The sequence below is a fragment of the Drosophila arizonae genome, chromosome 2 (genome assembly GCF_054131065.1).
Source record: "Drosophila arizonae isolate 15081-1271.41 chromosome 2, UAZ_ARI_1.0, whole genome shotgun sequence".
Classification (NCBI taxonomy): domain Eukaryota; kingdom Metazoa; phylum Arthropoda; class Insecta; order Diptera; family Drosophilidae; genus Drosophila; species Drosophila arizonae.
In genome coordinates this window covers 19,009,556-19,024,236 of record NC_142922.1, presented here as the reverse complement: position 1 = coordinate 19,024,236, position 14,681 = coordinate 19,009,556, and the positions used below count along the sequence as shown (strand labels likewise).

Sequence of the window (14,681 nt, the reverse complement as noted above, 5' to 3'; positions counted from 1 at the left end):
AATTGGGAGATTTTACTATTTCGGGAATTGCAACTGCCTGTGCGTCGACAATTTGTCTTGTACTACATATATAGAATAGGCGAATTTGATTGATTTGTTGCTTCGAGGAACCTTTTGAAAGCCTTGTTAAACTAAGTATACAAATTAACTGAACATACCTTGAATATATCCTGCCGTACTCCCTTTCTCTCCTTCTCTCTCCCTTTCTATCTTTCTCTATTTCTCTCTCTCTCTATCTGTCTCACTTTTACATTCGCCTCAAGTCTTTTGTGGGTCGTCTATATTGTGGTTAGTTTAGATGGGTTTGTTCTCTTAACTTTATATCAAACTTCATCGGAAAGTTGCCTCAGGACGCAAAAGCATTTACTCATGGTCTAGTTTACTTGGGGTTTGTTCAAATTATATTGAAACATTGGAATGTATTATCTAGCCATACCATATCGTACATATAGGAAAATTAAATGAATAAATAAACAAACAAAAATTTAAATCATAATTCCAATGCGTTTCATATACAGAAATATATAAATAGTCATGAGCAAAACTATTTTTGTTTTGCCTCTTTACGGCTAAATATTGGCTGTATTTAATACTTAACGTACAACGGCTTTTTAGTTCATAACAAAATAAATGCAATACAAAATATAATAACTGGAGAGTTTTCCGCTTGTGTCGAGTGCGCTTTCTGCTAATTGCCAGGCCAGAGATTGTCCAGGTTGAGGTTCATTTCAAACGCCGGCAACGTCAACTGTTGCCGCTCCAGCTGAAATGGACGTAGAAGGCTGCGAGTTGATGTCAAATCAGGCAGATTTGGTGCACGCTTGCCGGCGCATTGGTAGACATAATTGGCCAGGCTCACAGCTTGAGCTGATGCTGCTGCTGCTGTGCCTGTGGCTGTGGCATTGGGCGTGGCACGGCCTGCAGCGGCTGCCACATGGCTGTCAGTGGCTGACCGCAGCAGAGCTGTTGGCCCAGCACAGCTGCCTGTGTCCGCCGGCCAGTCCGTGGCTCGCCACATGTGGCGTGTGGCAGCATTCTCCGAGGGCAGCGACTGCCTGAGGCAATACCCATATATTTGCATCACTGTGGACAACAAATTAAGCTGATTTCTGCACCACCCGCGCACCACTTACCCAAACCGTGGCTCAGCAGCCAAAGGCTCAGCGAAAACAGCTTCATCGTGAGTCAAATTTCCGTACACAGTTTTCTCCCTTTCCAAATATGAGACTCACTTTTCGAGTTGTTGCTGCTTGATTAGCTCGACGACTGACTGACTCTGTTCCTTTTCCATAGAACAAACTTGAGCACTTTTCCTTGGCAAGTTTCTCAAGGCTTTCTCTTCGCCTGTTTTCGTATTTGTTGACTCGCGTTTGTTGTCTCTTTCGAAACTGAATCCATTTAAATTGACGCATTGACAATTGTTTTACCAATTTTATTGCGCTTGCTTGTTGCTGCTACTTGAAGTAGAAACTGCTGTTGTTGCTGTTGTTCTTGTTGTTGTCGTTGTTGTTCAAGTGGCAGAAGTTTTTCCAATTCAGTTTCTTTGTTGATTTTTCGCTGCTATATTTTGGGTATATTTGAGCACTTAGGCTTTGGGCTTCTTTTAAGGAATTTGAGATTTAAAGTGGGTCGGAAAACAACTCTCTACTAAAAGTTTTTATAATCACGTATACGTATAGGAAAATGGCAGATGTATTTTCCATCACTTTTATAAATCTATTGAGTGCAATTTGATTTGATGCAATCTGAAACATGAAAAGTCTAAAATAATTTATTTTTAATGAATTATTCAGTATATGCTTTATAAGCAAGTGTATTCAGTTTTCCTCACTATTCGTTGCATACTCATTTCTTGTCGTTTCTCTATTTTCTCGAGCTGTCTTTTCTTATTGGTGGCATGATTTTGTTTCTCAAGCATTTTGACAACTGTTCGCTCTCCGTTGCAGGCATTTGGCTTAAAGTTCGTCCTGTGTTTACTCTTAGTTGATTTTCAGCTCGCTTATCTTTTTTCGTGCTTTCAGTTTGCTATTTTGCAGCATTTGCTGCTCTGCATAGCCAGCTAGTTTATCAAAACATTTTCAAGTTGAAGTGCGGCTGCAAAAACAATGCGCCCAAGGCATCGATTTTCTCAAGTGCACCAAAGAGCTGGGCTGGGCTGGGCTGGCTGGGTAAAAAGGGTTGTTGGGTGCTGGGAAAACAACTCAATGCATGGCACTTAAGCAGCTCAAGCAACAACAGCAACAATCACAATGTAGCACTTGGCTGGCATTTGGTTGCAAGGTGCAGAAACTTTCCTGACAGCAGAATGCAATTTGTGTCTGCGTCAAAGTTTATGCAACGTTTACTTGCCACCGTGTGTTCTTGCCACCAATCATATATATATGTGTGTGTGTGTGTCTGGGACTATTTGCTCAATCAGTCAATAGCCAGCAAAACTAAATTAGACTACGCACTCTGCCAAAGCTGCTTAAGACGCGCTTAAGCATATTTGAATTATGCCTCCATCCAAGCGCTACTCATGACCCAAGCCAAACACAACTCTTGTCACACACCAACGTTACCCGATCTAATTATGCAGCAGCAGCAAATGCAACAGCTTCAGCAAATATAATACTGGGATGCCTATGAGTACACGAGGAGAGAGAGAGAGAGAGAGATAGAGAGAGATAGAGAGTTGAGAGACTTTTGTTAGCTTGTAAAGCTGTGTTTCACATAGTTTTCATAGAGAGTAGACTGTATAGATAGACATACATACATATATAGTAGTAGAGTATAATTTCAAAGTTTTTAGCCTACCCTCGCTCTATATACATATATATAGCTCGTCGTTGGGCTGACTTATCGAGCAGGCAGCTCGTGCCGGCACGGAAACAACGCTGGCAAACGCTTGGCACGTGCGTTTCATATGATAAATGTTGTCAGTGTTGTTGTAGTTGTTGTTTCTGTTGTTGCTGTGCTTGTTGTCACAGTTCCTATTGCTGCTGTTGCTGTTGTCGTTGTCGTTGTCGCCTTTGCCGCAGTCGCGCTTCTGATTATGCAGCGCAGTCTCTGCCCGCTTCAAAGCCAGTTATGCTGCGTGTGCTAAAAAAAAAAAAAAAAAAAAAAAAGAGAGAAAAGAAAAACTGGCAGCGACTTCCTCTGTATTCGTCCAGGTGCATCTTTTTATTGCACTCGCGCTCAGAAATATACCACAAAATGAGCTAGACGTGAACGGAAGGGAGATTGCAGCCACAGGAGTAAGGGTGAGGGGAGCTCACCATCTCTCTCTCGCTCTTTCTCTCTCTCTCTGTCAGTTGTACGACTCGGCTTAGTTTGTATGCGGCGTCAGGTTTCGTTGTGTGTTCAATTTACGCTGACATGCGCTAACTAACTGTGTGTGCGTCTGTCTCTGTGTGTGTGTGTAGCAAGTTGTCATTGTAACTTGCAACTTAAATGCGCACGTGACGCTGCCTGAGCTGCTTTATTGCCTGCACTGGTGAAAATTAACTAGGTGGTTTTACCTTTCCTTTCCTTCTAGCCATTTCGAGCTGTCAGCCGACGTTTGCTGTGCCACATTCTTGGGCTAACAAATACACATTGAGATGTTGTTTCAAATAACACTCGTAGCTGGCCGCAATCTGATAAGCGGCACATCATGAATGCATATCCTTGTTCAGACTTCTGTCTATGGGACTTAAAACAAACAATAAACGTTTACAGATTTTGCTTTTTCCCCCTCTCTCTCTCTTACTCTTCCTCTCACTGCCTGCTTTCACAAGCAAACAATGATCGATTGCAGATTTTTCTTCTCCTCTATATTTCCCTCTCTTCCTCTCACTGCCACCTATCACATTGTGAATTCACTGATTTATTTACTTATAGATAAAATGCATTGATTTCTATGTAAGTCTGCATTACGCATACGCCTCATTGGTCGGCGTTGCAATCAGCTAAACGCCTTCCGCAGACAGCAATCACGCCGAAGGCTTTGCAGTTAGCTCTCAAGGACACACGCGCAATTGCATGGCAAAGTCTCCCAGCAGCAATACCTCAATTCTAACCGGCTTCAAATTGAAATTCAACAAACAGCTATAAAAGGAGTGAAGCCAAAATACAAAAATGCAGCGACAAATGTTCACTGGCATCAACAACAACAACAACAACAACAACAACAACAGCAACAATGGCGAAAACTTTGTCGACACTGGAATTATAATCAGAAAAGTGCGCGCACACAGAAATTGAAAGTCAACACGACGCCGAGGGAGGCGAGACGAGACGCGGAGATATTGAAATCAAATCACGGCATCGTCAAATGCATTTAAAGCTATTTGCATTGCATTCCATCTCCCGTGTTGCAGCTCCTCATGTTTGATTCCCCCTCTCGCTCTCTCTGGCATTCTTTTCTTCTCCTCCAGTAGTAGTGTCTCTGTCGTCGCTTGTGCCTCGCTGCACTTTGCGTGCGCCTTGGCATGTGTCTCTTAATTTTTCATACCCCTTCCCACTCCCTACTCTCAATCATTCTCCCTTTCAGATTCTCCCAGTCAGCCGGTGCTGTCATTGCTGCTGTTTGCATGTCTGGATGGGAAAATTGATTTTTATCGCCTTGGGAAATGCGTTTTACTGACGCGCTTTGCTTTTCAGCTTTCAGTTTTTCGATTTTTGCTGTCATAAAAATGTCACAACTATTTGAAGCTACTTGAGTTTTGGCATTGCACTTTAGGATAGCATAAGAAGAAGAAGAACTAAGAGCTGTCCGAAACACACTTCTGGCATTACCCGAGCTCATTGATTGCCAGCAATCAAAACTCAGTTAAAACTTAATTTCTGATATGTCATTTTTGTAAGCTATTCAAGGCGTGGTCTGTGTGAGACTTTTCAATTATGTTTGAGTTCATTAACACTTTTACCATTCAAATGAAATTATTTTGAGATATGCTAGATTTTCAAGAGTTTGTTTAAGTATTTTTCTAAAGCATTCCCATTCAAACATTTTAAACAATAAAACAAAGTTCTTTTAGCATAATGCTTAAGCACTTATGTGAGCCTCTAAATGAATAGCATTTAAAACAAACATTTCATTTCAACTATTTGTGTATCCTCAGAGCCCGCAATTATTTACCAATTTGCATAGTTATCGAGCGGCAATTTGAATGAATTCTTCTGCAATATTAACTGCAATTTGCCAGCCGAGTTCTTTCATTCAAATGTATGTGTATTTGTTGTAGTTTTTGCTCGCTCATTTGCGACAAGCTGTTAACAATTCATGAGAACTTTGTGCATTTGTTGGCTTTTATGACATTGCGAATTAATAAAGCGCGTATCCTGTTCGACATAGCAGTAAACGCGCTTGTTAATAAATAAACAACATCAATATTTATGCTTCACACATTTTGCCATTTAATAAACAGAACAGAAAGAGAAAAATAACACAATTAAATATGAAACAAAATAAAAGAAATATATGCAAAAAAAAAAAAAAAAAAAAAAAAAATATATATATATATATATATATATATATATATATAAATAAAATAAATAAATGAATAAATAAAACTGGAATTTTTCCAATAATTTTCTGCAGCTGGTTGACAGCCACAAATTAATAATAAATATTTTGCATGCGTATTTCAATTGTTGCACTCAATTGTTGTTTATGGGCAATTAAAAAAAAATAAATAAAACAAATAAATACGTAAGTAACACAAGTGACACAAGAGTATTCGAACAAAAGATATCCTGTTTTTTTAGTTGAAGCTGTATTAAGTAATAATTAGTTATTGTAAAGTAACTACAAATATTTGCATTATTTATGCTAGAATTAAGGAATTTGTTTTTTTTATATTCATTTCTTTTTCACACAGATAAGCTGATGAAGATTCTCTCGATTCCATCCAGCCGCTCGTATAGCGAAAACCAAACACATCGACAGCTTTTAGCCTTAATTCATTATCAACACATTAACTATTAACAATAATAATACAATTATGTGCTGCAAATGCATTTTAAATTGCTATGCACTTGTGTGCATAATATTTGCAGTTGCATTTCAAATATTGCGCATACGCCACGTGCGCTTAATTAATACCACATGTTTATTGAAAATTGCATTTTTAAACATATAGAGCTAAGCAAATTCAGCGTAAGTGCGATTTTCAAATTATTATGCATACGCCATGTATTGGGAACATTTTTCTTTGATCAAATTTTATTTGTTTTGCAAATATTTTTGTAATATTGTATTTACTCTCCAGTTTGGCACATTCGCTATAGTTAATTAAAAACTTTATGTTGCTCATAGAACAGCCAATATTGAGCCTGAAAAAATTGCCTTAAGCCCTAAAGGGGCCCACTGCAAACCCTTTTAATTGAACATTTTTAATTTATGCATAATAAAAACTGATTTACCGCTCGCTATACAGAAAAAAAAATGGAGGAAAAGAGTGAAGGAAAAGGTGCAACTTTTAACTTTGATGCTTTTTATTACCGACCCAAAAAAATGATGAACCATAAAAACGCACAAGGTGCTAGCCTGTGTGTATGTGTGTGTGTGTGTAAGAGACAAGAGAAACAGCGAGAGCTAGGGCAAAGTTTTGGCACAACTTTTGGATTTCAGAACCGAGCGCCCGGTCTATTTTATAGCATTTAAGTGCCCATGAATTCGCCAGCCAGGCGAAAAGCCAGCGAACGAGCAGCTCCAATTGAACCTCTGGCCAGGGGGCATCACACAGGCTGCTGCCAGAAATATGTGCACGTGCTTCAAGAGGCTCGGTTGTTGTTGCTGCACTTGCTGTGGTGGTGTTGGCGGTGGTGCTGCTGGTGCTAGCGATGCTGGTCGATGTGGTCAGTTTTTCCTGTCCTCTTTTTTTTTTTTTTTATACCCTGAACCCATTGAAAATGGGAAATCAGGGTATAATGGTTTTGTTGAAATGTATGTAACAGGCAGAAGGAGGCGTGGCAGACCCCACAAAGTATATATATTCTTGATCAGGGCGACGAGCTGAGTCGATTTAGCCCTGTCCGTCTGTCTGTCTGTCCGTCTGTCCGTCTGTCCGTCTGTCCGTCTGTCCGTATGTTTGAACGCGTCGATTTCCGAAGATATAAGAGCTAGAGACTTGAATTTTTTTTTAAAATGACCGTATATACAGCGCGGACGTCGAGTTTGCTTTTAAAATTCGATAAATCATCCCGTTATGTTTTTATCGAGTAAAAACATTCAAGTTCAAATCAGGTGCCTCTATAGCTAATTGTGAATGATTTTTCTTTTTTCAAATTTCTCAAATATTCAATATAATATGTAGATCATATGCTGAAAGTTTCATTAAATTCCGTTCAGTCAAAAATTAATAAAAAATAATCAAATATTTGGCCAATTAACAAACGCACGTGCAGCAGCTACAACAAAAACATTCGTTGAATCACATCAGCTGTTAGTTTCGTTTAGTTTTGGTAGATGGCGCTGCAGCAGTGAATCTATTTGAGTTTTGCCAGCGCCACCAGCAGGAGTGGGGTGGCCTAGTGTGTTAGGTGCATGACGCTCGATCAAGAAGTCGCGGTTCGAATCCCGATCGGTGTAACACTGATGTTTTTTTTTTTTAATTGTTTCAAAATATTTTTATATTTTCATAAATACGTTTTCTATTTAATTTATATTTTTAAATACACCGAAATTGAAATTTTAACTATACTTTATGTGCGTTTTTAATAGTTTGGTTATTCTAGCAGATTCTTAGAATCACATCAGCAGTTAGTTTCATTTAGTTTTGGTAGATGGCGCTGCAGCAGTAAATCTATTTGAGTTTTGCCAGCGCCACTAGCAGGAGTGAGGTGGCCTAGTGTGTTAGCAGCATGACGCTTGACCGAGGAGTCGCGGTTCGAATCCCGGTCGATGCAACTGATGTTAATTTTTTTTTAATTATTTCAAAATATTTTTATATTTTATTAAATGAGTTTGGTATTTTATTTATATTTTTAAATACATCGAAATTGAAATTTCAGCCATACTAAATGAGCATTTTTATTTGTTGGGTTCAGGGTAGTATCTAGTCGAGCACTCTCGACTAGAGTTTTCTTACTTGTTTTTTTTTTGCTTTGCTTTCAATTGGCTGGATTTCGTTACCACCTGCAAACTAGCACAAAAATTTAGGTTCAATTTCAGTTCATACTCCAAGACAAACACACGCAAACACACAAACACATACACCTGTCCAGCGAGCATGTATAACAAATTGTTTTAGTTGTAATATCCTATCTATAATAGATATATATAAACTTTTAATTGATTCAAGTGCGTGTGAAAGCTGAAACTTTTAGATTCGATTTCATATTTGCTAGCAGGAAAGAAGCGCTGCAGCGGAAGCAGATTCAGATTCAGAAAATTGTAAGAGTTGCAAAATAGTTAATTGAAAATTGCTGTGTTTTACTATGTGCTTTAAATGTCTGTGCATGAGTTTTAAATGAAATAAATTTATCAGGGACCTCAAAAAAGAGTTATGAATTTTAAAAAATTGAGGCTCAAAAGAAGCTCCAAGAAGAGAGAGGAAATTACACATAAGTTATTTTTTTACGGCATATTCAAAAAAAAAAAAAAAAAAAAAAAAAAAAGATACATTTTTAGTTGCTATTTTTTGTAAAAGTAAACTATTTTTGATTATTATAAATAATTTATATGATATAAATCAAAAATAATTATTACAGATCAATTTTTATATAAAAATCAAATCATAAGTCTTATTTTCAATTTTTATAATAGTTAAGCCATAACTCTTATTTTTCATTTTTATTATAAAAATTGGAAAAAGAGTTATAATTTGATTTTTATATAAAAATTTATCTGTAATAATTGTTTTTTATTTTTATCATATAAATTATTTATAATAATTACAAATACATTTCTTAAAATTATAGAATAATTATTTTTTAATTTTTTATTCTATAAAATTATAATCGTTACGGTTCCTGATATTTATATTACAGATTTATTCGCTCCATTTTCTTTCAATATTAATAAATATTAAAAATATTAGTTAAACTCCCAGTACCTTCAATTAATATTTATATATAAATATCATTACTACATTGAAATGATATAAATAGCAACTATATCATTAGCCTGCTATTCGTAGAGTGCAAATCCTGCATTCATTCACAATAGAAGCAACAAACACAGCAAGCATTAAGGGGCTTTTGGAGCTGAGCTGCGAGCTGGGAGCTGGGAGCTGGGAACTGGGTCCCGGGGCTGTGGGCTGTGGGCTGGGCAGCCATTTTGCATTGCACAGGCAAGCTGACAAGTGTTGTGAAATGACGAAGATGCATGGCTGGCAACACTGAGGGAGGCTGCAGATGGAGAGGACGCATGTTGCAGTGACAACAGCCCAACAGGAGCTGCAGCTAGGAGACAGCCACAGCAACAGCCACAGCCACATACAGACAGCTCTTGCAGCTCATCCTTAATGCTGGTTGTTGTTGTGTCCTCGAGTCCTTGCATCCTGGACAGCTGCAGCTGCAGCTTGTTTGCGATTTTCACATGCGCTTGTTACACTACGCACGACGTTGATGTGACATGCAACACATTAGCCAAATGAAATTTTTTCGTTCTTTTTTGTGATTGTTCTTCTTCTTCTGTTGCTGCTCAACTCCTTTGGCGCCCTGCCAATCACTGGGACTGGAGCTGTCAGCTCTGGCAAACAGCTGCTCTAATTTTTATCAATTTAATAGACTTTTTATGATCCTAGCCATTATCTCACCTGTTTTAATTATATTTGTTTTGTCTGCTACCGAAAATGTGTTGACTGCTGCTTGCCGTCCCGAACAAACATTCAACTTTAATTGCAGCCATAAATATTTTCGATACCCTAACTGAGCTTTCGAGCACATGGACTAAAATGTTGATCCTAAAAGTTGTGAAGTCAAAAATTAAACATTAAAGTTATAAATAAATAATAATAAAATAATAATAATAATAAATTAATAAATAAGTTATGATACCTCAAGATTGGAAATATTACAAATATTGTATTACTATTGATATCTTCTATGTATTGCTTATTTTTAATTTTCGCACATACATATATAATTGTATATGTATATATTGTAGAGTATTACCTATTCTATGCATTTCATTTAAATAGATGTTTTCTTGTGCAGTTTCAGTCATCAGCCACGTGACGATGGCTCCCTGTGAGCTAAGCTGAGCCACCTAAGGCGCTCTGCTGCGAATTAATTTAGCTTTTGAATGGCTTCTGTAATTAAAATGCGGACAGCGGTTAAGGGCAAAAGTATCAGCTGAGAGAGATGGCAAAAAGAGGAGGCAAACCAGCCTTGGTAAGAATATATGTATCTTATCATTTTTGCAGATTTAGTCGCAATTTGAGTTACACGAGCTTCAATTGACAAAGTGCTGCGCGGGCTAGCTGACAAGCTGACTGATGAACTGCAACTGTCGGATAGACAGTGAAAGAGGAGAGGGAGAGGGAAGAGGGAGCGGTTACATTTTTCAGGCTTTGCTTTGCAAGCTTCAAACTTCAAAACAATTTAAAACCTTCGCTCTGGATTCTGTTGCCTGGTTGCCTCCTGCCTGTTGCCTGGCTGGCTGCCTAGCTGGCTGGCTGCTGTCAATTGCTGTCGCCCCAAGCCGACTCTCTGGAGTGGCTCGAGCATTTTGGTTTTGTATTATGCAATACGGAAATACTGTCACTGGAAATGTCCTTACCTGCCTAACGTAGTCGCTGCCGTTGCCGTTGCCATTGCCGTTGCCGTTGCCATTTCCCTTGCTCCATAAATCAACTCAAGTGCCTACGCCCCAGCTGATTTATTTTTGCCCTGCCAAGTCGCTCGCTCCTGCGGTGGGGCGGGGCTGATGAAAAGTGGGTGTGGGCGTGAGTGCGGAGGCCCTGGCATTTGCCTAAAATATTTAACCGGCACTTGTGCACAACAATTCCAGTTGCCATTCGTTCTGCTGTCTCCAGCTCCCTCATTTCCTCTGACTATGCCTGCTTTTTATTTCCTGTCTTGCTCACTTTCTCTCTCTTTGGATTTTTGTTGTATTTTTATTAAATTCTCAAGTGGCATTCGCGCTGGTGAATTTCCACAGAGCGCTGCCCTTTTCCCATTTGTTTTCTTTGCTATTTTCCAGCCAAAAAGTTTCTTTGTCAATTTCCCGTATAATGCACAATAATAATACGAGAAAGTTAAAGAAGGAACTCGAGTTGAACTTGAATTTAGATGGGGAGCCAGCAAACACAGCAGCTACAACAATTTGTGGCAAGTGATTACCTTAGGCATTTTGCGGCTCGCAAATTGCGCCGAGCTCAAGGGTATACCACAGCCTCTTAGCCAGCCATTGTTCCTCCGCCTGCCCTTGTTGTTCCTGTTTGCTGTAGTTAAGCGTCAGGCTCACAGAGCGGATCAGCAGGAGCAGCAGCAGCAGCATCAGCATCAGTATCAACATCAGCATCAGCATTTCCCACAGGCCAACAGCAAATTTTAATTTTTAATTTCGTTGCGCATAATAAAAATACCGTTACAGATACACACGTAGCATGGGAGCCGCCGCAGCACGTGTTGTGTGTCCTGCAAATAGCCGAGTGGCAGCAGCAGGAGCAGGAGCAGGAGCAGCATTAACGACCTTTGGACACTTAACAGGCATTTGCATGTAAATTTCGTTGCAGCTAATAGCTTATTCAGGGCTAAAGCCTTCAAATCAAATAATGAAATCAGCCAACAAAAATGAGTTACAGCTAATGGACAGCGCGTTCTATTGATCCGCTAAAGTGCTGTAATGTATATATATTTGTTTTTAGTAATTGAAGTGATTATCTAAACTAAAATCTAAAATTTATATCTGCTGTGTGGTGCACGAAGCATTTGTTTTATTTGCCCCGAAAAGTATGCTATATTTTAATATAATAATTTGCAAATTATGAATTATATTTGTTACTTTGCTTGTTACACATGTGGTAATATATTATTAAAATTTTGCAGCTCATTATCGAATCTCTATAATTTTATTCAGGCTTACTTACTTTGGTTTACTGGTTTATTAAATATTATTGAATATATTGAAATACGCTTCTTAAAATATTTTCAGCTAACAATTATATCGAATATCCTTAGTTGATGTTGACGCGTAATTATTTTCGATGAAAACCAAACAACAAGAGCCAAAAGTACGAACACAACAATAATTACCCAAAAAGTTTGTACAACAGCACGTAAAATTCAATTTCATGGGCAACAGAACAGGCGCACCAGGTTACAGTAGAGGCTGTAATTAAACGCGAAATTGGGTGTATATTTGCGTGCATGTATGCATGTGTGTGTGTGTGTGTGTTTGTTTTTATGTGTGCAAAAATTACAAGCCAGGTGAGCTAATTACAAAAATTTGTTGTGTGAGACAGCTGTTTGGCTGCGCCTTTCGGTTGCACAAATACACAGCTAAATGCGAAGCGACATACAGTGTCGCTCACAGACACAGACACACACACACATAAGCAGAGACACATAAACACGCAGCGAATGCCACATAATGCATGTAGCTAATGAGATTTTGATAGAAACTGAGGAGCGGGTGAGAGCAACAACATAAAAGACAAACAAATAAGAAAGCTCTAGTCGCGACTGCTCGACGATGAGATCCCCTAAGCCCTTCGCAGAATTGATATTCCAATCAGTAGAATGCACACACACACACACACACCAGCATAGTTGTTGAAGAAATTTTCTTGCAGTTGGACATTAGTAAGCTTGCAGAATGTGATAATCACATTGATAATAAATATTTGTTAAGACACGAGTCTTTAATAACATTTATTTATTTATTTATTTATTTATTTATTATTATTACTATTTATTTTTATTTATTTATTTATTTATTTTTTTTTTTTTTTTTTTTTGCAAACTTGAGGGACAGTGGGTGGACAAAATATAACTAAAATCGAAATTGTATGAAATATGAAGTTGAGATCGACGCGTTCACACAAACAAACAGACCGCCCTAAGACGACTCAGCTTGTCGCCTCGATCAACAATATTCCACGGCTTCATTTGTCTGTTACGTACATTTAAAGAAAACCAGTATTGCCTGATTTCGCATTTTCAATGGATTCAGGGTATCCAAAATTGTTGACAGCTGGCTGATTATACTTGGATTGGCACAAGAGAGACAGAGAGAGAGAGAGAGAGAGAGAGAGAGAGCATGAGAGATGAGTCGTGTGCAAGTGTCAGTCGGTTGACAAAGAGCATAATTTATGAAGCAGCAACTAAGTGTTGCTTTCAAATTGCATGCAAATGAAGGCCAAAAGAGAGCGTGATATGTGCACTTAAATAAATTGAAGCCTGAACCAGAAATTGCATAAATAAAATATTTACAGTTATATATGCATACGTGATGCAATGTAAATATATTTCAATAGTTTTCCACTTAATTAATTATTGCATAGACAAAGGCTTGAAGAGATTTTAGACTTCCTCTTGTGGCTCTCAGCGTGTCTCAAGCTGGTGCTTCAATGTCAGGCTGCTGCCACCTACAGCTGGCAGAATAAAAGTAAAGGATCTTAAGTTAATGCAGGGTATAAGTAAATCAAGTCTTTCTTTTTCATATTACTCTGTAAAATATTTGCAAGCACTTTGGCAAAATACTTGGCAGATAATTCCAGCTCTCCGCCTGATGGAGCTGGTGCAACTGCAGCTGACTGACACCATTTGGTGCTGCGGCAACTGTTGTTGGCATTGTTGCTCTTGTTGCATGAACTGCGCCCGCTTAGCGTTTACATCTTGGCTTAAAGTCTCGGTTGTTGCAGCACCTGCGGCAGCTGCTGAAATAAACCTGAGGCGGAAAACTTTGCCAAGCGTCTGCAGTCGGTGGCATGAAGCATGAGGCATGCGGCGTACGGAATGAGGCATGAGGCATGCGTCTGGCGACTGGCCCAAGTGTTATTTACCTTTTCTCTTTGTTACTTTGACTACGCCCGAGCCAGAGTCAGTGCCTTGGGACATGCACCATGAAAAGTTCACTTCAAGTTAACTTTTCTCTCTCTCTCTCTCTCTCTCCCTTTCTTTCCCTTCCCTCATCATACTCTCTATTACAATGGGAATTCTCAGCGAACAGTTGTTCGATGTTTGTGCTGCATAATTAAACAATTGTCTGGAATATCGTGTTGCAACTTTGACAGCGCCTCAGCTTGGCCCCAGACGCAAACACAACTGTCAACCGACAAAGTGATGAACACGGCCTGATTCGCATAATGGTGTGCTAAGCAATTGGGGCTTGAACTGATTTGAGCAGAGGAAATAGTTTACATACAAATCGAAGCTACAATAAAATTTTCAAGTTGTTTTCTTACTCCACTCCCAACTTGTCAGAATGACCGAGCGGTCTAAGGTGCCAGACTTAAGTATAGCTTTATAAGCATTCTGGTCCTCTCTGAGGGCGTGGGTTCGAATCCCACTTCTGACAAACTGATTTTTTATTTGTTTTTTTTTTCTTTTCATAAAAAATTAAAAATAATAAATTAATTTATATACACATTCTTTATTAACGCTATAATGAAGTATGTAAATTTTAATAATATATTATCTAACAACTCAAAAATTTCATGATTTATTAATTGTTTACCTATTCACATGTTTTTTTTTTTAGAAATATCTTTTCTGTTTTACATTTAATCAAACAAGGAAACCCACGCAAGGAATCTGTAAGTTCT

The 14,681-nt window shown here is 38.5% G+C and overlaps 1 protein-coding gene, 1 long non-coding RNA gene and 1 other non-coding gene across 3 annotated transcripts; 1 reads left to right on the top strand and 2 right to left on the bottom strand.

Annotated features, from left to right (window-relative positions):
• Window positions 1-547: 547 nt before the first annotated feature.
• Window positions 548-1,322, bottom strand: LOC149270508 (uncharacterized). Its single transcript, XM_089468414.1, has 2 exons — window positions 1,134-1,322; window positions 548-1,083 (listed from the first exon to the last, which is right to left on the bottom strand). Exons 1-2 carry the CDS (start codon window positions 1,177-1,179, stop codon window positions 689-691), a joined length of 441 nt encoding a protein of 146 aa, XP_089324540.1. The 5' UTR covers window positions 1,180-1,322; the 3' UTR covers window positions 548-688.
• Window positions 1,323-9,227: 7,905 nt separating this feature from the next.
• On the bottom strand, window positions 9,228-11,796 carry LOC149270507 (uncharacterized). The gene is made up of 3 exons (XR_016271580.1): window positions 10,691-11,796; window positions 9,726-9,872; window positions 9,228-9,669 (listed from the first exon to the last, which is right to left on the bottom strand). It is a non-coding gene; the product is annotated as an uncharacterized LOC149270507 (long non-coding RNA).
• Window positions 11,797-14,335: 2,539 nt separating this feature from the next.
• TRNAL-UAA (transfer RNA leucine (anticodon UAA)) lies at window positions 14,336-14,434 on the top strand. Its single transcript is given in 2 exon segments — window positions 14,336-14,373; window positions 14,390-14,434. It is a non-coding gene; the product is annotated as a tRNA-Leu (tRNA).
• Window positions 14,435-14,681: the final 247 nt, after the last annotated feature.